We start from the raw sequence: 27,543 nt of genomic DNA, 5'->3' as shown, positions 1-27,543 counted from the left end.
ATGCCAAACATAGATAAGAATAAAAATAGCACTTTCGTTTCTCTTCTCAACTCTCCTCTGTTCCAGGTAAGTGCTCATGCAGTTAGAGATTTGGAGCTGGGAGCGTCCTTAGAAACCACGGAGTTCAACCCCCTCATTCTACATATGAGGAAACTGACTCCTGAGGGATTAAGAGGCTTTCCCGCCATACTAAGTGGTAAACGGCAGGGCTAGGATTCAGGCCCAGGTTTTCTGACTCCCTTTCTTTTTTTTTTTTTTTCCCTTGTTAAATAGTTGTTTATTGGAAAAAGTGGGCTGAGGAGGGGTCACTAGATTCACCAGAGAGCAACAATACCACACAAGTTAGGAGTGATGGGAGAGGTCAGCACAAAGCTCTGGGATCTCAGCCTCTTCCTGGACTGTGAGGGATGGCCTGGAGTGTTAGGGCATACCCAGGTGGAAGGCCTTGACTTAAGTTAGTAGGCATGGTTAGAGACAAAGAGAGACTCGCTGGCTGCAGCTCCTGACTTTCCACTTGGAGTATACTTGCCTTGAGCAGCTTGGCTGTTAGCCGTGGCCCGCTTAATATATTCCTCTTGGGCAGCCTTGACATTTTCTTTCTTTCCACCCCAGGTCTTAAGGGCAGATGCCTGCAGGGCTCGACCATAAGAAAAGGTCAGGGCCCATGGCTTATGCAAGGGGCAGGTATTGATGGCATTCAGATTGATGGAGGCATCTTCTTCACTCTGACCCCCAGAAAGAAAGGTGATACCGGTGACTGCAGGAGGCACACTCCGGCGAAGGGCAGTCACAGTTGCCATTGCGATCTCCTCATGTGAATACTTCTGGGTACAGGCATGGCCAGGGGTGACCATGTTAGGCTTCAGCAAGGTCCCTTCCAGATAGACGTGGTGGTCACTCAGAGCTTTGTAGACAGCAGCCAGGACCTTCTCAGTGACATACTGACAACGCTTCAGATCATGTTCTCCATCAGGGAGAATTTCTGGCTCCACGATGGGGACGATGCCATTCTGCTGGCAAATGCTGGCATATCGGGCCAGCACATTGGCATTCTCCATGATGGCAAGTGGAGAAGGCGTATTATCCCCAATCTTCAGTACACAACGCCACTTGGCAAAGTCAGCTCCATCCTTCTTATACTGGGCACAGCGCTCACTCAGCCCATCCAGACCTTGGGTGGTAGTCTCGCCATTGGTCCCTGCCAGGGGCACTACACCTTTGTCCACCTTGATGCCCACAATGCCACCCTTTGCCTTTATGACTTTGGGGAAAGGACGGCCATCATCGGCTTTCTGGTAGAGTGTCTCATGGAAAAGGATAACACCTCCAATACAGTTGTTCACTGATCGTCTGCTGTCAGAAGCAACTGCCTGTAGAGGCGTCGATTTTCCTCTGTGTTCTCAGTTCCAATGGACTGCAGCCGCTTTGCAGTGCTACCGGTAGACTCATCTGCTGCCAAGATTCCCTTGCCCGGAGCAACAATTCGGTGAGCTGTATCAGACAGTTCTTTCTTTTGCTCCAGTGTCAACGCTGGGTGTTGGTAAGGCATGTTTTCCTTGGCTGTGCTGGTAGTTTCCGGCAGAAAGCAGACCGCTTATGGTCGAGAACCGAACTTCTGCCCCTGACTCCCTTTCTATAAGGCAGAGCTGGTGGGGGTTCACTACCCAAATATTCATGATCACCTAATCATCTGTAGGCTTTCAACATCAGCCTGACACATTTGATCTTTGTACATCGCTCCCCTTCACACACTCTGTTGTTCAGCCAAACTGGCCTTCTCCCCGTTCCTCACACGTGATGCTCCATCATTTTTCTTTCTGCTTCTGCCCTGCTTCTGAATGCACTTCCTCCTTGTCCTCTTCTCTTAGAAACCCTAGTTTTCTCCAAAGCTCAGCTCAACTTCTGCATGAAGCCTTTCCTGATCCTCCTACTGCTTTCCCACCCAAATTACCCTGTATTTCTTCTGCACATACTTAGGCAAGTAGGCACCTGTCTCTCCATGTAAACACCTTGAGGACAGGGGCTATTTTGTTTTTTTGTCTTTGTATCTGCAGTGCATTGCACAGTGTGTGGTACATAAAGGAGCTTAATAAATGCTTCTTGTTTGCTTTGTGAAGATACAAAAGTACAGAAGAAAAAATCGCTTATGCTTTATTTTCTGTCTTTATGAAAACATGTTGTACCATCAATAGGTCTGGGCTCTGGTAGCTTCTGAGTAGTTAGTTGATCCAGTAGGTATACCAATAGTCTGAGTTGACTTAGTTGTACCATAATGTACAGAAAACCATCTACCTTATTTTTCCATTGCTACCACAGTGAAGCAAGGCTTGCCTTCTATACCAGGAGATCTGGCCCCAGTACACCTGAGAACAGGATGCTCATTGTGCTCCAAGCATCGTTAGCCCCAGGGAAGAGTCAGGTCTCTGCTTTTGTTCTGGAGGGAGAGCTCTGGTCAGTCTAATTCATTTCATTTTTGTGTTTCAGTTTTGTAACATCACAGAGTCAGGCACACTTCATTTCAAAAGGAATCCATTTCACAGGAATTAAGGTTTTTTTGTAACAGTTTATAACTTTTGTCATCCAGTTCAACATTTATTAAGGGCCTTCTTATGTACAAAGCACTTTGCTAGGTCCTAGGGAGACAGAGATTAAATAGTCCCAATTCTCAAGCATCTTATATTCTACTGGAGGGGTGGGGCAGGATACAACAAGTTAACAAGTAAATAATAGAGAATTTGAGAAGGAACTCAGCAGTAGTGACTAGAAGAACCAGGAAGGACTTTTTGGAGAAAGAAGAAGTGTCTGATTTCTCGTTACTGACACTTTTTGGCTAGAGGGACAGATTGTCACTGGCAATGTTTAAATGGCCTGCGGGAAGCCAATATTTTTTTCCTAGGGAGGTATAACAAACATTTTGCAGATTGAATAGACATAACTATGTCAATTTTCCAAATGCTTCCAAGCTAGAATGAAATATAATCTGCATATGAATAGGAAGGAAATGTCTCTACTTATATTGTAGACTGATACTATGGTAAGTTGAAATCATTGGTTTCAAAAGAGGTTCCTGTGGGACTGTCTTTGAACTACTTAACAGATCAGCTCTAGAAGTATCTATAACAGGCTTGACACATATAATCTGGAAAGCATCACAGAACTATTGTATAAAAATCATCAGTGTCAGGGACCTTTTGTTGAAGTTGACAGTGGTATTCTGGTAATTTCCCAATGTCTCCAAATCCTTAAATACCCTTCCAAGAATCAGGGTTTTACTGTGGTTTCCCTAATGAACAATTTTTTTCTTAATGTAAGATGCTTCAAGGGCTATGATGTTTTATCATTCTTTACAAGCTAGGTAACAGTTGCTACACAAATCATGTAATCACGAAGACACATACTTCAGAGTTACGATGGAAACACTGCCAAAGTAAATATACCAATTGAAGATTTTCATTTCTGATTTGTGAAGTTAATCACTTAAAATCGATCAGAAAGATATTCAGTGGCTTAACTAAAATAGAAAGATAACTTTTAATAGTCTTTTTTTACAAGCTAGTTTCTTACCTAAAAATAGAAAACGTAGACGCTTGTTTTATACAGATCTGCATGTCAAACTTCAGATTTTAACCTCGTAGTAAGTAATGATTTTTTAGTATACATGTTGTATATACTAGTAGAATCCCTTATCTACAAAAATACTAAGAAACTCCTAAGAATATCAAGGGAATTAATGAAAAAAATGCTAGGGAAGGTAGCCTAGCAATACCAGACCTCCAACTCTATTATAAAACAGCAGTCATCAAAACTGCCTGGTATTGGCTAAGAAATAGAATGGTGGATCAGTAGAATAGATTGGGTACATAAGACACAACAGTCAAGGACCATAGTAACATAGTGTTTCATAAACCCAAAGACCCCAGCCTGTGGGATAAGAACTCACTATTTGACAAAAACAGCTGGAAAAATTGGAAAACAATATGGCACAAACTAGGTATAGACCAACATCTCACACCATATACCAAGATAAGGTCAAAATGGGTACATGATTTAGACATAAAGGGTGACACCATAAGCAAATTAGATCAAGGAATAGTCTACCTGTGAGATCTATGGAGAAAGGAAAAAATCAGGACCAAACAAGAGATAGTGAGCATTAACGAAATATAAAATAGATAAGTTTGATCATATTAAGTTAAAAAGTTTTTGCACAAACAAAACCAATGCAACCAAGGAAAGCAGAAAGCTGGGAAATGATCGTTACAGCAAGTATTTCTGATAATGGTTCATTTCTCAAATGCGTAGAGAAATGAGTCAAATTTATAAGAATGCAAGCCATTCTTCAACTGATAAATGGTCAAAGGATATAAACAGGCAGTTTTCAGATGAAGAAATCAAAGCTATCTATAGTCATAAGAAGAAGTGCTCTAAATCAATCACTTTTGATTAGAGAAATGCAAATTAAAACAACTCTGAGGTATCACTTCACACCTATCATATTGGCCAATGTGACAAAAAAAGGAAAATTATAAATGTTGGAGAGGATGTGGAAAAATTAGGACACTAAGACACAGTTGTTGGAGTTGTGACTGATCTAATCATTTTGGAGAGCAATTTGAAACTATGCCCAAAGTTCTATAAAGCTATGCATACCCCTTGATCCAGCAGTACCACTACTAGGTCTACATCCCAGAGATCAAAAAAAGGGAAAAGGACTTATTTGTACAAAAATATTTATAGCAACTCTTTTTGTGATGGCAAAATATTGGAAATTGAGGGGATGTTCATCAACTAGGGAATGGCTGAACAAGTTGTGGTATATGAAAGTAATGGAATACTATTGTGCAATAAGAAATGATGAGCAGGCAGATTTCAGAAAAACCTGGAAAGATTTGTGTGAATTGTTGCAAAGTGAAATGAACAGAACCAGGAAAACATTGTACACATTAACAGCAACATTGTGTGATGATCAACTATGAATGACTTAGCTCTTTTCAGCAATGGTTCAAGACAGTTATAAAAGACTCATGACAGAAAATGCTGTCTACATCCAGATAAAGAACTGATTCACTTGCTGTATTTTTGTCTCTCTCTCTCTGTGTTTTTCCTTACTGTGGTCCGTGAGGTCACAAAGAGTCAGGCACGACTTAGCAACAGCTAGAAATACTTGGGTGTCACCGAAGAAGGTCAAACTTCACCAAGTTCGTAGAAGTATGGTGATTTTTCTCAAGCCTAGCAATTGTTTGAGATCAGCTACTAAGTTGTATTATTACATATTTCAGTGGGAAGAAACACACTGATGAAATCACAGATCTTTAAGCAAGTGAAGGTAGAATGCAGTCTTGTCTAATTCCACAGTGTTTTCCAACCCACGGTTTCCCTACATGGCTGTATAATCATTCAGACCATTTCTTTTCACAGATAGCTTTGTCAAAGAGTAAGTGTGATAGATATCAACATCATTATACTCCATTCTTTTTCTATGAGATTTTTCTCTCTTATAAAACCAGGAAGACAAGCTTAAAATGCCATCTCACTATGAATTATTATTATTGACATTTCATGGAATAGCTGAGCCAACATTTCCACACACAGCAAACTCATGGGGTAGAATAACAGCAACCAGGAACTCTTTTTCCCCAACATTCAGAGGCCCACATAACTATAGTTGGATCACAGTCTCTGGGATCTTGATGTCATCAAGAATGAAAGTCACAGAATTCTTACTTCCAAAATTGCTAGATATATTTATCTTGTAGATTTTTAGACTTTGGGTTTTAAACCACTCTTGCTTATCTAAAAGTAGGAGTCCCATTTTTTTGTGTGTGTGTCAACATTTGCTGCTATCTGCTAATAAGGTAATCTCTTATTTTGAACACAATTATTCCTAAAAGGACAAGAATAGGGATAAATGCATATAAAATGAGAAAGTTAGTTGTGAATCTCGATGTTGCACCTGGACAGGTTTTTTCAATGAACATGTTTCCTTGAGTGAAGAGACAGAGTGGATTTTCTACTACTGATCCATTTGAACCACCTGCCAGAGAAAAGATTGATAGCATCAGGTGTGGCACACACCAGAATGATTCAGTCAGTAAGCATTTATCAGATGTCTGCCATGCCTCATCAGTACCATGCTAGGGGCTCTACTTTATCTGTCTAATTTATCAGACACTTAGGACACTTCAGATAGCTAGGAAGTCAAGCTTTGTTAGATCAGATCATGATAAAAAAAACATATTTGGTGCCTTAGGTTCAAAGTGGAGGAGCTTGGGCTGCTTTTGTTTTGAAGTGACCAGTCATACCTCCAGTGCCTTAATAAGAATCATAGTCAGGTAGTGCTGAGGACATTCTAAAATCATTGGTGATTTAACTGTGACTATTCAAAATAACTACTGAATACTACCCCATCCATAACTATACTGCCCCAAATGATTTTAGTGAGTCTAATAACTCCTGCCAACAATTGTTCAACTTTGTTTTATAAAGAAAAATATGAGAAAAATAATCAATGCCAAACTGAATACTCCTGGGAAAAGCAGATTGCTTCAAGTGAGGAAAGATGAAGCAGTTGGGTTGAATCTGTATCTGGGCAACATGTTAGAGACTTAGGTAGGTCTTACTATTACCATTTGCCCTACTTCCTTTTAAAATAAGAGGGCTTGGTCCTTCCCCTTAGTTAAAGGCTGCTTCTTCATATTCAAGGACCTAAGACACGGCCTCCACTGAGCCATTTGGTAAGGTCATGATCTAGCACAGGTTTTCAAAGCACATAAACTAATAGAAGTTCAGAAAAGTCAGAAACTCACTGACAGAGATCAGACCACATCAGGTTTCCTTTGTGGTAAACTATTGAGCTATTAAGGGCACTAGGTGGTACAGTGGACAGAACTCTGGGCCTGGAGTCATGAAGACTCATCTTCCTAAGTTCAAATCTGGCCTCCGGCACTTACTAGCTGTGTGATCCTGGTCAAGTCACTTAACCTTGTTTGCCTCAGTTTCCTCATCTGTAAAATGAGCTGGAGAAGGAAATGGTGAACTACTCCAGTATCTCTGCCAAGAAAACCCCAAGCGGAGTCACAAAGAGTAGGATGCAACTGAAAAACAACTAAACAAAAATTGAGCTATTCCTTGTAGAATGTAAGGAAACTCCTTCAACACCTACATGATTGTCCTATTCAAATAAAGAAAAGAGAAACCTACAACAAGGATTTTGGCATGCTCCTTATCCCTAAGGACCAAATGGAGTTTTTTAGGCTTGATTTCCTCCAGACATCAGGTGGTCAGAGTTCACTTCAGCCCCACCATGACACCTAAGTGTTTCCAGTTTGTGCTGTGCCCAATGTAATAGCCTTGAAGCATGCTGGAATTTCTAGCTATTGGTCTTTGTCGGGGGCAGACTAAAAAAAAAAAACCTGAGGAAGTTGGCAAACAAGCTTTTTATTCCTAAAAATAGTCTTAGTTCTCATGATAGGCAATAACTTAAAACTCACTTCTCCCATTGGTTTAACAAAATAAAATACATGAACAATGTACTATTATAGAAGACTTACCACAAGTGAAATTCAGCCCGTGAAACTCGTTGACTATTAGAATCTCAGAGCCATATTTTTGAAATGTAAAGTAACCAAGAATTCTTAAAGGAAGGGGCATTTCATTTACATTCCTTAAGAAAGAGAAGAAAAAAAGATTAAGGTTAACAGACCGATTACACTCTCAACAAATGAAAAGTACATACGTAACATTGGATAAATGGATAGAAAGCTCCAGTTTCATTATATGGTACTGGTGACTACTGTTGTTCATCCTTCATTTTCAAAGGACCAATGACATCAGGGGGTGATGTCTTGATTTGTGCAAGAATTGGATTTAAATGAGGCAGAGTAGTGCAAAGTTGCCAGCCTCACTTCCTGAGTCATCAGAGTCCAGGAGAAGGACAAAAGACCACTGACAATGACCCAGGATGCCGTGGATGACCTTGGTGTCTTTGATACATACATATATACATACATACATACATATAGATCCCTTGGAATATATGCATTCTTTGGAAAATAATGTCTACCTGATACCTTATGGTATGCTGAGTTGTCCAATTGATAGTTGTGGATTATATAGATGGTGTTATTCATGCTATTCAGATGTTCCCGTTTGCACATGACAATGATGTTAATTGCATCAAATCATAGACCACAATAGAGCCTTTTGGATGACTTCCATGACTACTCAAAGGAGTTTAACCTGACTGTCCACATAAGAAAGATAACACTCATGAAAAATGACTTCTCTTCAGAGTTGGGTATGCAGTTGGGTGAACAGTTTTACAGAACTTTTCCACCAGCATATGTATATCTTGGATAACACTGAAAATGGACATTGAATTCGATTTTGGTGAATTACAAAAAATAAAATAAAAAAATTTTGAGGCAATTAGAGTTAAGTGACCTGCCCACGGTCACACAGTTCGTGTCAACTCTCTGAGGCTGAGTTTGAATTCAGGCCCTCTTGACTCCAGGGCTGGTACTCTGTCCAATTCGCCACTTAACTGCCCCCCCAAATTATTTTTAAAAACCCCCAGCTTGTCCTGGAAGAATATGTGACTTGTGACTAAATGTAACCTTGGAGATTACAAAAACTTGCCTACATGCAGGAGAAGGAGGGTGAATAGTGATTGAGTGAAAATAGAAGTGGAAGTAGTAGAAGGAGCACTGGCTTTGAACTCAGATGGCCCAGCTGTACTACTTGCTACTTGTGACCATGAGCAAGTCACTTCGTTTTTATGAACATTGGTCTTCTCTGCAAAATGAGAGAGTTGAACTAGCTGATCACCAAGGGCCCTTATATCAAAACCATATGGGGCGAGATTGCAGAGAGATTTGAATGGCAAACTAGGTCATTTGGACTTTAAGGTAGAAATCATTAGAGGTTCTTGGACTTTGATATTCTGATAATTCAAAGGATCTGTCATCTCTCTGATGGTGGCACGCCCTTCAGCAGTGTATATTGCAACCCATCCTTGCCTTCCCATTCTGTATGACTTTTGTTCACATTCTCCCACAAATACTACTTAAGGAGGAGAAGGCACACCTACTGTGTGCCTTCCTCTAGTTATCTTGACGTTGTTGGATACCAAAGGAACCCACTGGCCATCCATCTGTTCTCTATCACTCTTATTTGTTTGGTCCATCTCTCTTTTTTTTTATTTGGTCATACAGAAATCTGGTGACATCTTAAAAGTAATTATTTAGGAAGAATAATCTAGCAAGGTATATAGTCTATAGACTTGAGTAGGAAAATAAATAATAGGGACGTCAGTTGGAAGGCTATTGCGGTGGTTCGGGTGTTAGGTGATAAGGGACTAAAGTAGTCCCAGTGGGAATGGAGGAGCAGCAATGGATCTTGGCTCTGCTGCTAGACTTCTCTTTGGAAGCTGGGCCCTTTTCTAATACTGTCTTTATATCAAATCTAGTCATCTATATCTATTTTTAAAATTTGTTCTTGTATCATCTTCCTAGGTAGCTAGCAGGAGTACTAGATAGAACACTGGGTCTGGAGTCAGAATTACGTGAGTTTGAATCCTGCCTCAGATACTCCCTGGCTGTGTGACCCTGGACAAATCACTGCCTCGGTTTCCTAATTTTAAAACAGGGTTAATATAAGCACCTACCTAACAGGGAGCTTGTTGTGAGGATCAAATAAAGTTATCTATGTAAAGCACCTTCCAAACCATATAAATATTAGCTATTATTCTTCTCAAACCCAGGGTTGAATCCCATAATGATTACCTAATATATTCTTGTTAATTGAGAAACAACAGGGGCAAGAACAGGACTTTTCACATAGTAAGTAATAATTGAATGTTTGTTGAGTTGCTGTCATAGCATTTGATGACTGATTAGATATAGTGAGTAAGGAAGAAGTTCAAGATTTATTCAGATATTTATTAAGTACTTACTATGTACAAAGCACTAGCTTAGCATTGTAGGGGGACAGGAAGCTGACTAAGGAAAGGTCTCTACCCTCAAAAATGTACAGGTATGCCGTTGGAAATGGAAAGCCTACTCCAAAAGTCATTAGACTTCTGGGTTTCTATATAAAAGAATATGCCTTAGAATACAAGGTAGTATGTGATAATTAATAAGCACTTATTAAGTGCCAACATGAACTAGACAGGGATACAGAGGGAAAAAAAATGAAACATCCCCTATCTTTGAGGAGCTTACATTCTATCAGGGGAAACAACATGTACATGTATAATCATATGCAAAATACAGGATCACTGAGGGTGGGGGAGGAGGTACGAAGCTAAGTGAATAAGTAAAGGTCTCATGAAGGAGATGGCATTTGGGCTGAGTTTTGAAGGAAACTTGGAATTCTAAGAGGTGGGTATGAAGGAGTAAGTGTCAAGGCATGGGGGAAAGTTGTAAAAAGACCCAAGTGAAATTGACAGGAAAGGAAGGAAGAAAGGAAGGAAGGAAGGAAAGAGAGAAAGAAGGGAGGGAGTTATTTCAAGCAAGAAAAGGATTTACAGGAGTGGTACCTGAGCTGAGTTTTGAAGGAGGCCTGGCATCAACAAAAGGGTGAAGAGAGGAGAGTTTAAAGCATATTCAGGGTACTGCAAACACTTTAGCTTGACTCTAGCATAGAATACGTAGTAGGAGTAGAATTGATCAAGGTTCCTTGTAGGCTGAAGCCAGAGTTGTAGAGGATCTTGCCCATGAGACTAGTCAGTCAACCAGCCTTATGTATCAAGCACTGGGAGATTCAAAGACAAAGAACTTTATTCTGTAGGTATCAGGACCAATGAATGTTTCTAAACAGGAAATCACAGAACAATGCTTTTGATGATATTTATATTTATTAAGTGCCTACTATGTAGGCACAGAAAATGAAAAGGAAGGGGCAGATAATGAAACATGTTTCAAAAGAAGATGGAAAAAAACCTCAGAGTTTCTTAGTTTAACATCAGCCTGGTACATTTTCTTCTACCTTGTCAAACATTTACTTGGTTTCTGCTTGCATATTGAGCTATGAAAAACTCACTACCAAATAAGGAGGGCCATTCCTTTTGTTGGCACCCCTAATTAATAAGCTTTTCCTCATACTCAACCCCAATAAGCCTGTAACTTTTGTCTGTTGATTCCAGTTCTACCCTTCAGTTCCAATCAGAAAAAGTCCAATTTCTCTTCCACATGAAAGACTATCAAATATTTTAAGCCTGTGCTCATATGCCCCCTAAATTTTCCCTTCATGTTAAATATCTCCAGTTCCTTCAATCAGTCCCATATAGTGCTTAATCCCTTAGTAACAGCTTATCCTTATCCTTCCTAAAATGTGGTACCTAGAACAGGCCGTGCTATGCCCAGCAGAGAGAACTCTCATGGTCCCTTGTTTTAATATATTTCTAGTAATTCATCCTAACCTAAAAATTAGCTTTTGGGGCTGCCACATCTCACCATTGACTTATATTGAGCTTGAAAGTCCACTAAAAACAAATGTATGCCTTCCTGCATGAATTGCTCTTGTATCCATGCCTGCCCAGCTTGTATTTATAGAACTGGGGCTCCCATGTTGTTGTTTGCGTGCATCTTGTTAGGTCCAGCCAATGAGCTGTCAAGCTTGGCAAGATCCAGTTGGATTCCTACTCTGTCATCGAGCTTGATAGCTTTGTGTCATTCACAAGCATACCAGTCAGCAGCTATGTCTTCATTCAAGCCAAAAGATAAAATCACAGATAGTATTACTTAAAAGGGTTTTTTATTTTAAAAACTCAAAATCTAGGGGCAGCTAGGTGGCGCAGTCAGTAGAGCACCGGCCCTGGAGTCAGGAGGACCTGGGTTCAAATCCAGCCTCAGACACTTGACACATGTACTAGCTGTGTGACCTTGGGCAAGTCACTTAACCCCAATTGCCCTGCCAAAAAGCAAAAAAAAAAAAAAAAAAAAAAACTCAAAATCTTTGAAGTGACTTAGAAATCAGACTCTATTTCTTTTGCAAAAACAAACCCCAAGAGCACTTCCCATCATGCTAAAAAAAACACATTAAGCCCTGTAATAGCAAATATTCAGTAAATATATGTATAATATCATTCTAAAGAAAATAGTGTGAAATGTGTAGGCCACTCATTTTTATGGTGACAGCTGTTTAATCTTCTATAAGTTGCTATCAATAACTACCATAAAAATTACACTTAAAAATAAGTTAGTGTTTCAAGTATATAACCAGGAAATAGGAGGCAAAAAATCAATTATTGCAAGTATTTTAAAGTATTTGTTGCTTAAACACTAAGACTATAACTTAACCAATAAATAGCCTCTCTTTCCCTAAAAACTCAATAAGTGAAAATTTTGCCCAGTTGAGAACTCCTAGGAAAAAGGGGATTGGTTTAGATGGTTCAAATTAAGTAAATCTGAACCTGTTTCGAATTGGCTCATTGGTTCATATGAGGAAGAGGAAGATGTTGGGTTGGGTCCGTATCTGGATAATTATGAGTTAGTGACTTTTATAACAAGAGTGACTAAATAGTGCAATAAACATTGCAGATTGGTCAAACTTGATAAACTGTCACTATCTAGACCCGCCTTTTGGCAATATTCTCTGCAATTAGCAATAACAAATCAGTTCACTGTAAGAACATGTTTAGGTGCAACATCCAAAATGTTAGGTGACTATTGATTGGACAAGTCATCCATCCATCAGACAAAAGTTCTCACCTCAAAAATCCAGACCCAGTGAGGACTCCTGCAACAATCAGCAATGCCATTTCGCTGTTGACTGTATTGGGATTCTGAACCACACCAAGTAGCACAAGGGTTAGAAGTTCACCAGCTAGATGGGGGACAAAGACAGCAGCAGAGAAATACCCAAATCTGGCCGGCTCAGGGTGCATACCCACAGACCTGTAAAGACAAATCCTCGCTTTTAGGCAGCTTTCTCTTTCGGGAGTGTATTGGTCAAGAAAAGGACAGGTAGGTGGCACAGTGGTTTGAGTGCCAGGCCTGGAATCAGGAAGACCCCTCTTCCTGAGTTCAAACCTGTCTTCAGACACTTACTAGCTGTGTGACCTTGGGCAAGTACCTAACCTGTTCTGCCTTAGTTTCCTCATCTGTAAAATGTGTGGGAAAAGGAAATGGCAGTATCTTTGCCAAGAAAATGCCAAATGGGGTCATGGAGAGTTGAAATGACTGAAAAATGACCAAACAACAAAAAAAATTAGTACTGACATTATATCATGCCTCCTACAGAACAGAGTCATGGTTGATGGTAAGTTGGAGTCTCCAAGACAGGCAGCACTCCAATTAAACAGACAGAAGAGAGCCAACATTTCCAGTAATTCTTTCCTGTGGGTTGTTTCTACTGGTGGAGGCCCAAAGGTGAGCTCACCTATTGTGAGTTTGCAGTAGTAATTTTCAACAGCTGGAAAATGTTCAGTCAGTAGAGATACTGGTTATACCTAAATATGTCTCATTGCAACTTGGCTAACAGCGACCCCACTGAAAATTATAGTCTGACATGGTATCTGTGATGACTAACTTTGATAGACTTGGCTCTTCTCAGCAATACAAGGGTCTAAGACAGCTCGAAAAGACTTAGGATGGAAAAAACTACCCACATCCACAGAAAGAATTACCGAATCTGAATGCAGATTGAGGCAAACTATTTGCTCTCTCTCCCTTTTTTTTCTTTTTTGGTTTTGTTTCTTCTTTCTCATGGTTCATTTCATTGGTTATAATTCTTTACAACTTGACTATTGTGAAAATAAGTTTAATGTGACAGCACATGTAGAACCTATATCAGATTATATGCTGTCTTGGGGGTAGGGGAGGAGAGGAAGGGGGAGAAAATTTGGAACTCAAAACTTGTCAACTGAGTATTGTAAACTAAAAGAAAAAGAAATTAAAAGAGAAAATTATGGTCTGGGAATAAGAGAGGGACGAGTAATAGAAGAGAGGGCAGATGGGGGGGTGGTGGTAACCAGACGCAAACACTTTTGAGGAGGGACAGGGTTAAAGGAGAAAATAGAATAAATGGGGGGGCAGGATAGGATGGAGGGAAATATAGTTAATCTTTCACAACATGACTATTATAGAAGTGTTTTGCATGACTACGCATGTATAACCTATATTGAATTGCTTACCTTCTCAATGAGTGTGAGTGGGGAGGGAGGAAGGAAAAGAATTTGGAACTCAAAGTTTTAAAAAATGAATATTAAAAATTGTTTTTACTTGCAACTGGGAAATAAGATACACAGGCAATGGGGTATAGAAATCTATCTAACCCTACAGGAAAATAGAAGGGAAAGGGGGTGGGGTGATAGAAGGGAGGGCAGATTGGGGGAAGGGATAATCACAATGCGCACCATCATGGGATGGGGGTAGGAGAGAGATGGGGAAAAAATTTGGAACTAAAAATCTTGTGGAAGTGAATATTAAAACTGAAATAAATAAATAAATTGAAATGTGAAAAAGAAAAGAAAATTATGGTCTGAATTTTTAGTGCTTGACTTCCTAACATCATTTATGTTTCATGCTCTTCGAAGGTGACATGCTTGATCATTAACCCTCTCCTTCCCTATCCAATGGAGTTTCTTCTCTCCAGCTTTCAGTTGAACATAGGTGTTCTTTGGTTCCTAAACTTGTGACCTTCAGGAAGCCGACTTCTTGGCATTCTCTGACTCAGTTTCTCCATTTCTAGGCAGAATACTTGCTTGCTACCATATCCCATCAAGCCAATAGTTAATTAATTTATTAAAAACAAGTTGTCTGACCAGATAGAGACAAGCTGTTGCTACAAGACTTCCTCCCTCCCTCAAAGGACCTCTTTTGAATCTCTCAGATCCTCATGTGTCTAAGAGTACCTTGTCTTATCCAGGGGTGAGAAGGATGGAGGGAATAGGCATTTATAAAGTACCTACTATGTACCAGGCATGGCAATATGATCTCTTTTGATTCTCACAACAACCCTCTGAGGTAGATGCTATTACTGTTCCAATTTCACAGCTGAGGAAACTGATGTTTTATGGGCTAATGAGACACACCACGAAGATCTTGGTTTTGGCATGCTTACCAATAGATCACACTGCTGAAAATCACCACACTGAGGATGCTGAAGGGAAGAATGTGCAGGATGTAGGCCAACAGCATTTGCCACTTCTGATATAAACCATCTTGGCTCGCTTGGTCACTAACGGCCCGTAAAGCAGGAACTGTACAAGGAATGTAGTTTTCAAAAGTCAGTCACTCCAGGACTAAGGAAGAAGAGACAGGCTGAAACTGAACTGAACTCAGGGTGCACCAAGACTGGCAGATGAAGACTAGTTGGGAGAGAGATTGTCTGGAGTTCCCTGAAGCAAGTGCCCTTTCCCCAGCTGGGAAGAAAGGAGATCAGGATGTTTGTCCTCAGAGCCCAGCAGATTAGGGGTCTCTCGATCTTACCCTGGGCAGAGCTGAGAAGTAGGATTAGAGGTGACCTATTTTCCTGGAGTACTGGAAAGAACACTGACTTTGGAATTATGAGACCTGGGTGTGAATTGCTATTTATGTATTCCCTGTGTGACTCGGGGCAAATCACTTTTCAGCTGAACCTCAACTGCAGACCGAGAATGGACTGAGGTCTCTTCCATGTCTAAAATGCTAGAACAGCACTGAATTATTGCATTTGTCTGCACAGAGTTTGAATTTTAATATAATTTGGATAAAAATAATAAAATTATTTTCTTCTAATTTGAAGTAGCAATTTCGCTGTCTCGGTAGGAAATATATACAAACACAGTACAAGACAAGACACTGGTGCTTCCCTAAAAACAAGAAAAGGAAAAAGGATAATATGCCTTGGTCTCAGCCTAGATTCCAAATAGCTTATCCTCAAACCCATTAATAGGATATGGCAGATCTGAGTGTAGAGATGATAGAAAACACAAGATGATCACTACATCTCAGTTTTTAGATCCTATTTATAGGTTGTCCCGATGAGGAGTCTGCTCTAAACCAAAAGGCTATACTTTGGTACTCCTTCAAACTCCCATTTCCTGAATAAATCAGACATCTGGCTCTCTACCCATATTGAAATTCTGGCTGTAGGTGCCCCAAAATAATCCTGATAAGAATGTAAAAGTTTGATATGGTGCAGGCCAAGGGTGTGCTAATAAGTGATTATTAACAAATGACTCTGAAAACACACTGTTAAAAGGAAATGTACAACATACTTTTAAGTTTGTCATTATTAACATTTTCTCTATCCTAAGTCTCAAAATCAAATCATGAACCAAACCCTGATTTATGTATAGCATTTGCTGATTTCCAAGGTGTAAATGCTCACACCAAAAATCTAACGATCAGCTAGCCAATAGGGACTGGCTTCAGCACACCCTGGTTGCAGGCCTTTGTGCTCCAAGACATGGAACCCAAGGATGGTAGTAGGCTACTTGTCTTTCATGCCCCTTAGCTCTCCTTTCTTTACTTTTTCCCCATCAATCTCTCCTACCTCCAAGCACTCACTCTCATTCTTATTTAAGACTCCTAGTGCTTCAGTGCTGCCCAAGGGCCCCTTTTATTACACCCTCTGACATAAGGCGTCTGATAAGGTAATGCATAATTAGGCTAAAGCATTAGTAAGTTGTTACCACCTCCTGGTATTTTAAGAATAGAGTCTAAAGAGAATAATACTAAATTCAAAAGGTCTGATCATTATTTAGTGGTCGAATTTTTGCACCATGGAAATTGGGCAAGGAAGATTCTTTAGGGAAAGGAAGACCTTCCTCAAATCATACCATCACATAGTTCCCCACCTCTTCTTCCTCTATGTAAGGTTGGTCTTAGGGCATACTTACAGTAAGAGATACCGTTGAGCATGCCAGTATAGGGTAATCCTGCCACACATGTGTAAAGAAGGCCCACTCGGTCCTGCACAGCACCCTTGAGCGCATCGTTCCTCAGGTGAAGGATAAAAAACATCAGGGGCAAAGCCATGACGAAATTCTGAATGAGTCGCACAGACACTGCCATTTTATTTCTCAATGAGTTTCTCATTATTTTCCTGAAAGCCCAAGTAAACTTTTAAAAATTCTTCTGTTTTAACATTATCCAGGCACCATATAGGAAGACTGAGGGAGGTACAGAAGGAATTTTATACCAAGTTTTAAATGCCAAGGTCAAGGTATTAGCAAGTAAGTTCTATTCAAACCTGGTAATTTCTGGTGGAGCTCTTACCTCAAGAGGATGCCCAGTTTGGTGAGGGTTCCAGGAGAATCCTTAGTTTTGAAAGGAACTGGTGGTAATGCTTGCATATGTCTTACTTTTTTAATATTCTCCAAAGTTTGTTGATAAATTGCTGAAGTTTTATAGGCAGATCCAATCAACTGCACCCTCCTGTAGGTTTCTATTTCACATTCTTTATTTTGGGTATCTATTGATGTCAGGTCCACTGGAATTTTCCCAAGAAGAAATCAGCAACTTTAATATTTGCATGTTTCTCTAAATTAACCTAAATTAACCTTAATTCTCTAAATTAACATAGTGAATGGTTTTTCACATCTAATCAAAACTCAGTCAGCTCCTAAATCTTATATAATCAGGATTATTACCGCAAAATCTTAATGCTTTAATCCTATCTGCACCATAGACATCAGCATTTCAGAAATCTTTCATTTGAAAATAGGTCCATATATTTCAAGTGGATGTGGAAAAAAATTAGGACTTTATTTAGTGAAGATAGCCAAGTGGTTTTTCATGTGGAGTCACCATAAGTACTGTATTGTAGTTGGATCATAAACTCATAAAATATGTATTGAAGGGACTTTGAGGATTGGACATCCTCAGTCTAAATGTCTAAGATCACTACATCTCAGTTTTTAGATCCTATTTAGATCTCTGACATTTTATAAATGAGGAAGCTATGGCTTCCTGATGATTTGACTTGGCTTGCGCAGGGTTCCATATAAAGTCATTGGAAGACCTGGGACCAGATCATAGAATCCTGAGAATTGGAGCTCAGAGGAACATCTAGTCCAGGTTGCCTAATTTTTCACATGAAGGTCACAAAGGCAATAATTAGAGGAGCTAGGATTTGAACCCAATGTCTTCTAACTCTTAGATCCAATACACTTTCCACTATACCCCACTTTAGAAGTCCCTCAAGTTCCTATTGCTTGATTCCCAAGCCAATCATTTTTCCACTCCAACATGGTACATCCTTGCACAGTTAAAAACTATACAGCTTAGCTACCATACAAAGCTAGTCCTTTGTCTATTGCAAAGGCCAATCGAAGTAGGAGTGAGGCTGCCACTTGACTAATAGATTTAGATCGATATATTTATGAGCACCAGCAATAATGAGGCATCGTTGTTCCTAAAAGACAAACTCTCTTCATTGTATTTTGTTACACAGTGAAGACTGAGATGAGTAAAAAAGTCCTGTACTCCACTTCTGACATTGAGGACCTCCTCTAGTTCATAGAAGCTTTACTTTTCTCCACTTAAAATAAAGGCTTGGTGAGGACAGATTTCCCTACTCACTTTTATCTCGAAGATAAATATTGTTAGTCAGGTTCCCTCTCTGTAGCTATCATGGTCAAATAGATGTTACTGAGCCTTGAATGGCATGGTAAAGAACCAAAGAAGACATGGGGGTCATTTTAGCAGATCATGATGCTTTCAGTTACAAGGACTTGTGATGAGATGGCAAAAAAAGAGTAACTTACTATAAAAGTCAAATGGGTTTGAGTGTTCCGGACAAGGATAGTTGCAGTCACTGAAGAAATCAATCATTTCCATAGGTGCCCCACAGAAAACCAACTCTCCACAGCTCATGATAGCAATTTTATCAAACAGCTATTTGGACAATAGACTGGGTTAGTATCTAATTGTGCTAAGATGTCACTAGCAAAAATAAGTTATGAAAGAGTCCTTTAAGGATTCTATCCACATAGTATCATCCTTTGACCGCCACTGCTAACAGTGTTTGCTCTTAATTTTTCTGATGTCATAGCACAAGTGAGACTTGTCAGGAGCTATTATGGGGAAGGATTATTTGTGCAGCAGAAGCCAGGTTCTTACCTGTGACCCTGCTGTTTCATATGGAGGCCAGTGAAGCAGCTGTCTGGGGTTGGATTGTAGGTAGGGAACAGACCCTGCAATGCCCACATCCCAAGCAGCAAGAGAGCTATTATTCTCACCCCAGTGGCCATCGGAGAGATGAGGTCACTCACCTGGAACAGTTCTGAGCGGGGCTGATGGATGGTGAGGATCACAATCCGATTTCTGCGGGCCAATGTAGAAAGCAGTACTACAATCTGATTTGCTGTCATACAGTCCAGCCCTGTGGTTGGCTCATCAAACAGCATCACTTCTGTAGGCAGAAAGGGACCAAGACATGGATTGGAGTGTGATTTCAGAGTCAAGGGCTGAGTCTTGGGATGGTGTGATGAAGTTTGAACTTTCTCTTGAAATGTCTTGACCCACTTGAAGAAATAAATTAGACAAATGTCCAAATGGAGAGAATAAAAACTAACTTCTACTCTTGGACCAGGAGACAGACCATCCTGAAAATGCCCCCACTTCCTTTTTGTACTTTAGTCACAGAAGATTCTCCATAGAGGACTTTGTAAACTGAAAAATGCTGAATAAATGTGAGTACTTTTTTTTAAAGGAGTGAGGGAGGCAGGGCTAGAGAGAGCAGTGTGAGAAACATAGTTTTTACCAGTCATCTGTCTGGGTGATTTGGAACCAGAACTAATGCATAGTAAGCCATAGAACTACCTATGTAACACGGACAAGTCACTTAACCATTCTGTGCCTTTAAAATGACTATATATTCTTTAAGTTCCATTCCAGCTCTAGGTTTATAAACCTATCATTAGAAAAGTTGATTTTGAAGAGCTGAGAGGCAAGAGACTGTTTTTTTTTTAAGTAGAAAAATTTTAACCTTCACTTGCTTTCTAAAACCTGCATGCATTTTTAATGAAGACTAGGATTGCATGTCAGGACAATTTTACCTGCTCATAGGCCTGAGATGCACCAGAATTAAATGAGCATGTCAGTCTGATTGTTTGGAGAGGCTTTCATTTTTTTCCTGAATGAAGAAAACTCACTGTGTTTTTCTTACTCTTTCCTTCTGATAGATAAGGACCAGCTGAAGACCCAAAAGTCTTAACTATTACTTGAATAGATAGGAATTATAGAGATGAGTTTTTTCGCTAGAAGAATAAAAAACTTCCCAACAAGAGAGGGTGGTTGCTACCTGGCTCCCATAGTGCTCATCAGAATAACAAATGGCATCAGCCTAGGCAGGGGGAATTAAGCATACCATTTGCATTGGGTTTTTCTTTTCCCTTGATCCTTGCCACAAAAGGTCACTTACATACCAAGGCTTATTGAGTTTCCTCTCCAAAAACTTGGCACAGCTGGGAAATTTGGGGGTAAGATAGGAATGAGGATAACAAATCCCTGTGCATCTGGGATGTGCAAAATTTGGGGTTCTTTGAATCTACTTCCTGCCAATTTAACACTAAAATACAACTGTCAAGGTATAAAACTCCCTTTTACAACATGTATTTTAAATTGGAGTTAGAGAAATCATCAATAATCCAAAATAGTAAGTACTGTGGTATTTAGAAAATACTTGGGAAATTAATTTTATAAAATTAATTATAAGTATATATTATATGATTACATAATATATGTATATAATATATTACATATAATATGTTATATAATACATAATATATTATCTAATTATTTAATAAATATATAATAATAAAATTAAATTTTATAAACACACATAGCCCAATAGGAGCCCTATAGATGGACTGGTGGTAACAAGATATACCATGAGAGACCCTCCAGGAACATGCTCTTGGGTGAATACTCTTGGTGAATACTCACTAGGATCCTGAAGGAGCTGGGCTGCAATGGAGATGAGGCGCCTTTCACCACTAGAAATTCCCCCAAAGGCTTGTTTCCCAATCAGTCTGTTAGCAATATGGCTGAGGTTCATTTCCGCCATTACTGCCTCCACCTGCAGGAGACACAAAGCCCAAGCAGGACCAGAGCATCACTTGTTCCATTTATGAAACTTGGTCCTTCTCAGGTAATGGAAACACTGACCCTGGCTAGTGGACAAAGTAAATTGTAAATGGCCCAAAAGATCCAACACACAGCCCCGTGGGAGTCAGGAAATCAGTAGCATTGCAATAGAAGTCAAATCAGTTTGAAATGGCTTCTTTCCTGTCATCACAGAGGAAGGATCCTAGAACCAGCTCACATTGTTTCTTGACCTTGGTTGTGTGATACCAAGTTCATGCAAATTTCTTTGTATCCTTTGAGCCTGTTACAAAGTCACAAGGAACAATTCTTGGAGAGCTTTCTCCTTGCAGAGAAGGAGTCCTGATAGCTGAGGTAGCCCTCCAAATGGGTGTGAGATCAGGGTCAGAACCAAGAGTATGAGCTAAAGGTAGAAGACCAGAATGGAAAGTCTGAGATGGTTTTTGCATTGTCCTTAGACATTATGAGTCTTTGAAACTGAGGAGCAGGTGAAGTGGGAAGTACATGGGTATATGTAGGGAGGAAGAGAAGGAATGCAGATGGTACTCGGGGTTGCTGAAGCCTCTAGGCCACCACCTCCCACTTATGCTTTGACTTACCGTGCTACTCTTTGACTCTCCCTAGAGAAATGAAGCTGCAGATTTCTGTGAGGCTGGGTCACTCGAGCATCACTGGGAAAGGAGCTCTTCAACCAAGACCCTGTAAGAGCTACTCACCTTTTCTTGGAAGAGGTCTTTAGAACCCTCACGAATGGCCAATTTTGCAGTATAGGACAGTGTCTCTCGTACTGTGAGGTTACTCAGCAAGGTTTCATTCTATAGCAGTGGCCGGGAAGAGGAATGAATGAATAAATGAATGATAAAAGGCATTTATTGAGTACTTACTTTGTGGCAGGTACTGTAGTGAGCATCGAAGATATTAAAAAAAAAGCAAACAAGACAATTCCTGCCATCCAGGACTTCCTAATTCTGACGGGAGTCAGTAGATCCCCAGAGGATGGCTGACTACTACTCTCGGGATTCTAGGACCCTAAGGAGCTAGGTTTCAAATACTGTCCCTCATGAGCCCCCAGTAGTGTCCTTCCCCTAACAATCAGCCATAGTTAGCTTTTTAGCAAAGGTATTTTTCTGAGATGGTACATTAAGAAGAATAATTACAAAAATATTTGAATTTAAACTGTTAAAAAAAAAAAGAAAGATCAGATTTTCAGGGTCCTGCTTCAGCTCCGACTGCTATACTTTGTGGGTTTAAGATTCAAGAAGGCAGAAACCCTACCTGTAGGGCATAGGAGAAACAATCTTGAAATTCCTCTCTTTTCAGCTGCTGCCCATTCACACACACCTCTCCAAGGAAGATACCTTTGTGTCTTAATCTGCCAGATATGGCATCTAGCAAAGTAGTCTTTCCAGAACCTGCGAAGGCAGAAGAAACACCTTCATCCACCTACTTTCTAGTGATTTGCACTTGTTGTTTGCTGTAAGAATTCATTGCCAACCAAGATGAACCAAAACCAAAAAACCAAAACCCTTTTTATTGCATCCCAGCCAACTTCCAAACCCTTGCCTGCTACAAAGATGCTTTAGCTGCAATGACCAATAATCCCTTCTTGACTTCTGTTGCTGACTCATGTAACAAACAGAACTAAGGGCATAGGCCATTTTCTTTTACCAGGATACAAACTATGGTATGAGTAGGGATATGCTGTTAATGCTTTTTAAAGTGTTGATTCTTAATTAAAAGCCTTGGATCTGATACTAGTTGTGTGATACTGACAAAATGACCTCACCTTTCTATGCCTCAGTTTTCTGATCTGTAAATTGGGGATTATTTTATTTGTATTATCTACCTCATAGGGCTATTGTGAGAACAAATTACACACCTTAAATTGTTGTATGATATAAGCAGTAGTAATTAGTGTTTATTTGTCTTTTTTGTTTGGTTATTAGTTTATAGGGCAGGAATTAGTAAGAGAGTGCATATTGTAATGGACAATGCTGGATCTGGACTGACGGGAGACAGGGGTTAAAATCCTACTCTGTGACCAAGGGCAATTCACTTGACATTTCTGAACCTCAGCCTTTGGGCTTGTCTGAGCCAGTGGCAAGATGTGGGACATTAACTTGTGAGCAATTTGAAATAGAAGTTTTTTTCTGTCCACAAGCCTGCACTTAGTGCTGCAAATTTTACATGAACAGAAATAATAAGTACTGACTATTGCTAAGAGGACTATTACCACAAACTTGCCTGAAGTTTGTGGTGAGAAAGTCTTTTGTCTTTGTTTTCTCTAAGTCTTATCTAAGGGGTTGGGGGAGGGGTGGGGATGTGTCTAGGATAATCTCTCCCTTTTGGGCTAAAAGTCCAAAGAGGTTACTACTAACTATCAGTGAGCTCAGAAATGTAGAGGAGAGAATGAAGGAGGAGAATCTCAGGGGTGGAAACAAGGGAGTAGATACTGAGTATCTACTTTTTTATGGTTATTATTATTTTAAACTTAAATACAAAATGAGAAAAGAAAGGAAAATTGCCATGAGAGAGGATTCGATATGACAATAAATTTCCATTTCAAGAAAACCTATATAATAAATACACATTGTTTTCAAAGCTACCCAGCTTTGCTTCCTTCTAGATTTTCTTTTGTTCTCTGCTGTGCACTTTTTGCTTTATTTTCCCCCTTGCTCCACCCTTCCCACCCCAACCCTCCCCATAGCTGTAAAGAAGGCTACAATTAAGTGTAGATATATATAGATATCTATAAACATACACATATATACACATATACACTCATACACATGCATATAAGACTGTACTATTTCCTCCTATCATCTGTTTCTCTGAAGGTGAATTGCCTCTTCCTTCAAGTCTTGCCATGTTTTTCTGAATGAACCAACTCACCATTTCCTACACCACAGCAATATTCCAACCGAATCACATACTATCTGAGAGATTGTCTATGAAAGTTTCCCCCCAATTTTCTGCATTCCTTCTGTTCTTGGTTTTATTTATACAAGAAAATTTTTCTGAATATCTCCTGTATGTAAGACATTATATGAGGTCCATTAAAGGATATAGGGATGAACCCTGCCTTCAACAAGGTGACAATCCATAAAAATATGTTCCACATACGGAGTAAAGTTTCCAGAGCCAGCTTATACAAGCCCCCCAAGGTGATAAAACTAATAACTAACAATATTGAGAAGCAGTGTGGTATAGTGGATAGACCCTTAACCTTCTAGTCAGGAAGACCTCTGTTTAAGTACTGCCTCGGAAACATCCTGGTTGTGTAACCTGGAGGAAGTCATTTATCATCTCAGTGCTCCCAGGTAACTTCCTAAGAGCATAAGTTGCAGAACAGTAGGTGATCTGCATTGGTATAGGGAATTTCCTCATGGGAAGTTCCCTATACCCATGAAATCACAGGTCTAGGCAGAAACAAACAAAAAACCCTAGAAGTCACAAGACAGTGATTTACAGATTTTTAAAGATTTGGGACATCTAGGTGTTTCAATGGATAGTGTCAGGCCTGAACTCAGGAAGGCTCATCTTTGTGAATTCAAATCTGGCTTCAGATACTTGCTAGCTGTGTGACCCTAGACAAGTCACTTAATTCTGTTTTCTTCAGCTTCCTCATCTGTCAAATGATTTGGAGAAGGAGATGGCAAACTATTCTAGTATCTTTGCCAAGAAAACTCCAGATGGAGTCATGAAGAATCTGGTGAAACTGAAATGACTAAATAACAACAACAAAGAATATGAGCAGGTCCCCCAACTGCTCCTTACTACCAATTAAAGCTTTGCCAGAGATGGGAAGAATGGTGTTGCTGCTGTTTATAAGATCCTAGCAAAATGTCTGATTTTTTAAATTCAATATCATGCTTCTTCAGTGCTTCAAGAATAGGTGGGACAATTTCTAGAATTCCATGGAATTTGTAAAGAACAGTTAGTAGCCATACTTCACAAATCATTCTCAAAACTTGAGAAAGAAAGTACTCTACCAGAGACAAATATAGTCCAAATATCTAAACCAGGGAGAGATAAAACACAGAAAGAAAACCATAGGCCAATATCATTAATGAACATTAACTCAAAATTTTAAACAAAATCCTCAGACTACAGCAATTTATCAAAGAAATCATAATAATTCCAGTGGGATTTATACCAGGGATGCAAAGATGGTTCAACATTAGGAAAACAATCAACATAATCATCAAAAATCCAAAACTTCATAATCATCTTTATAGAAGAAGAAAAAGCCTTTGATAAAGCACAACACTTAAAAAAATTCCTACAACATACAGGTAAAGAGGGATCTTTTAAAAATATCATAAATTGCATCTATCTAAAATTAAAAGTAATCATCATATGCAATGGGAATACAATAAATACAGAAGTGAAATAAGGATGCTTATTCTCCCCACTATTAATGGATATAATTCTGGAAATGCTAGCAATAGCAATTAGACAAGAGAAAGAAATCTAAGAAATAAAGATAGATTTAAAAAAGAGAAAAAGCCATCTCTGCTAATGACATGAAGGCTTATTTGGAAAATCTTAAGGAATCAATAAACATACTAATTGAGACAATAGCTTCTTCAGCAAAGTAGCAGGATGCAAATAAATCTTCAAAAATCAACAACATTTCTACATAATGACAAAACACAAGAAAATAATAGAAAAGGAAATCTCATTTCAAATAACTACACAATATATAAGCTATCTGGGAATTAACCTCCCAAAGTACAAAAAAGACTTATGACAAAGTATTCCTTGAAGATGTAAAGAGCAATTTAAATAGCTGGAGGTATATTCAGTGCTTAGGCTGTGTCAAAATAACAAAAGTGGCAATACTACCAAAATTAATTTATACTTTTAATGTTATACCAATCAAACTACCAAGGGAATACTTTGCAGAACGTGATAAAATAACAAAATTCATATGGAAAAGTAAAAGTTTGAGAGTACTAAAGGAAATTATGAAAGAATTAGGGATGAAGGGAGAATAGCACTTCCAGATTTCAAACTATATCATAAAGTAGCAGTCATCAAAACCACCTGGTTTTGGGTAAAGAATGGAGAGACAGATCAATGGAAAATACTAGACAAGAGAAATTCCAATGCAATAGAACTCAATAACCCAGTGTTCAGTAAAGTGGAAAAACAAATTACCTACAGAAAAACTTATTTGATTAAAAAAAACCACTAGGAAAACTGGAAAGCATTATGACAGAAATTAGGCTTAGACATTGGTCTTATGCCACATTTCACAATATATTCTAAATGGATCTGAAACCTTAATATTAAAGATCCTATTATAAAAACAAATTAGAAGAGAAGCAGATCATATACCTCTCACAACTATGGGTAGAAGATGCATTCTTGATGAAATAAGAGATAGAGGCAGTTACAAAAAGATACTAAAGATTACTAAAAATAGATAATTTTGATTACTTGAAACTAAAAGTTTCTGCATAGACAACATTAATGAATCTAGGGTAAGAAGAGAAGTGGTGAAATGGGAAAAGATATATCAAATTTGTCTGATGAGAGTTTGGTATCCAAGCTATGTAAATAATAACTATATATGAGACTAATGGCCATTCCCTAACAGATAAATTTTATGGTCAAACAATAGGAACAAACAGTTCTTAAAAGAACTGCAAAATATTCACAACCATATGAAGAAATGCTCCAGATCACTAATAATCACAGAAATGCAAACCAAAACAACCCTAAAGTTATATCTCACACCCTGGAAATGGGCAAAAATGTCAAAAAAAAATAGCAATAGTTAATGTTGGAGCAGTTGTAGAAGAATAAGCACAGTAATATATTGTTGGTGGAGCCATGAAATGGTATAGTCATATTGGAAAGCAATTTGGAATTATGCCAATAAAGTGACAAAAATGTGCATACTCTGAACCAAATACTCCATTACTAGGCTCATACCCCAGTACAATGTTTATAGCAGCACTTTTTTGACAGCGAAAAATTGGAAACAAAGTAGATGTCCATTGATTGGGGAATGGCTAAACAAATTGTGGTATATAAGAAATGATGTCTGTGATGTATATAGAGAAACATGAAAAGATCTATATGAACTGATGCAGAGTGAAGTCAGTAAATCCAAGAAAACAATATACAGAGGGACTACAACAATGTAAATGGAAAGAACTACCACCAAAAAATGAAAAATAGATATAACAAAATTATAAAGATCACAAAGCACTCAAATGAAGAGGATGAGAAGATACCACCAAATTACCCCTTCATGGAGGTGAGAAGTCCGTAAGTGTTACACACTGCACGTGTTTTCAGACTTTTTTCAATGTATCGATCAATTGTGCTAACTTTTTTTCCTCTCTAAAATATAGCATTTATCCTGTGAGATAGCTCTGTATGGGAGAGGGAGGGAAGGGGAAGGATACTTGGGATAACTGTGGTGATGTAAGAAACAAAAAATATCAATAAATACTTTTTAATAATCTGTGGGATGCTCCCTCCACCTATGCTG

The 27,543-nt window shown here is 39.0% G+C and overlaps 1 protein-coding gene and 1 pseudogene across 2 annotated transcripts in view; both read right to left on the bottom strand.

Annotated features, from left to right (window-relative positions):
- Positions 1-262: 262 nt before the first annotated feature.
- LOC118842983 lies at positions 263-1,564 on the bottom strand (annotated as a pseudogene). The gene has a single exon (XR_005009891.1). The product of XR_005009891.1 is annotated as a fructose-bisphosphate aldolase A-like (transcript).
- A 4,276-nt stretch (positions 1,565-5,840) lies between these two features.
- ABCG5 (ATP binding cassette subfamily G member 5) overlaps positions 5,841-27,543 on the bottom strand; it is a 37,081-nt gene continuing 15,378 nt past the window's right edge. Inside the window, exons 3-13 of the mRNA XM_036750340.1 lie at positions 22,311-22,447; positions 21,754-21,850; positions 20,877-21,029; positions 19,202-19,341; positions 18,695-18,824; positions 17,205-17,418; positions 16,826-17,031; positions 15,064-15,202; positions 12,711-12,896; positions 7,551-7,663; positions 5,841-6,034 (exon numbers count right to left, since the gene is read on the bottom strand). Of these exons, the coding sequence (XP_036606235.1) occupies positions 5,841-6,034; positions 7,551-7,663; positions 12,711-12,896; positions 15,064-15,202; positions 16,826-17,031; positions 17,205-17,418; positions 18,695-18,824; positions 19,202-19,341; positions 20,877-21,029; positions 21,754-21,850; positions 22,311-22,447 (1,709 nt within the window). The remainder of the gene's footprint in view (positions 6,035-7,550; positions 7,664-12,710; positions 12,897-15,063; positions 15,203-16,825; positions 17,032-17,204; positions 17,419-18,694; positions 18,825-19,201; positions 19,342-20,876; positions 21,030-21,753; positions 21,851-22,310; positions 22,448-27,543) is intronic.

This window comes from Trichosurus vulpecula, chromosome 3 (genome assembly GCF_011100635.1).
Source record: "Trichosurus vulpecula isolate mTriVul1 chromosome 3, mTriVul1.pri, whole genome shotgun sequence".
Lineage (NCBI taxonomy): Eukaryota > Metazoa > Chordata > Mammalia > Diprotodontia > Phalangeridae > Trichosurus > Trichosurus vulpecula.
Note: the sequence above shows the minus strand (reverse complement) of the source record. Positions and strands in the feature narration are given on the sequence as shown.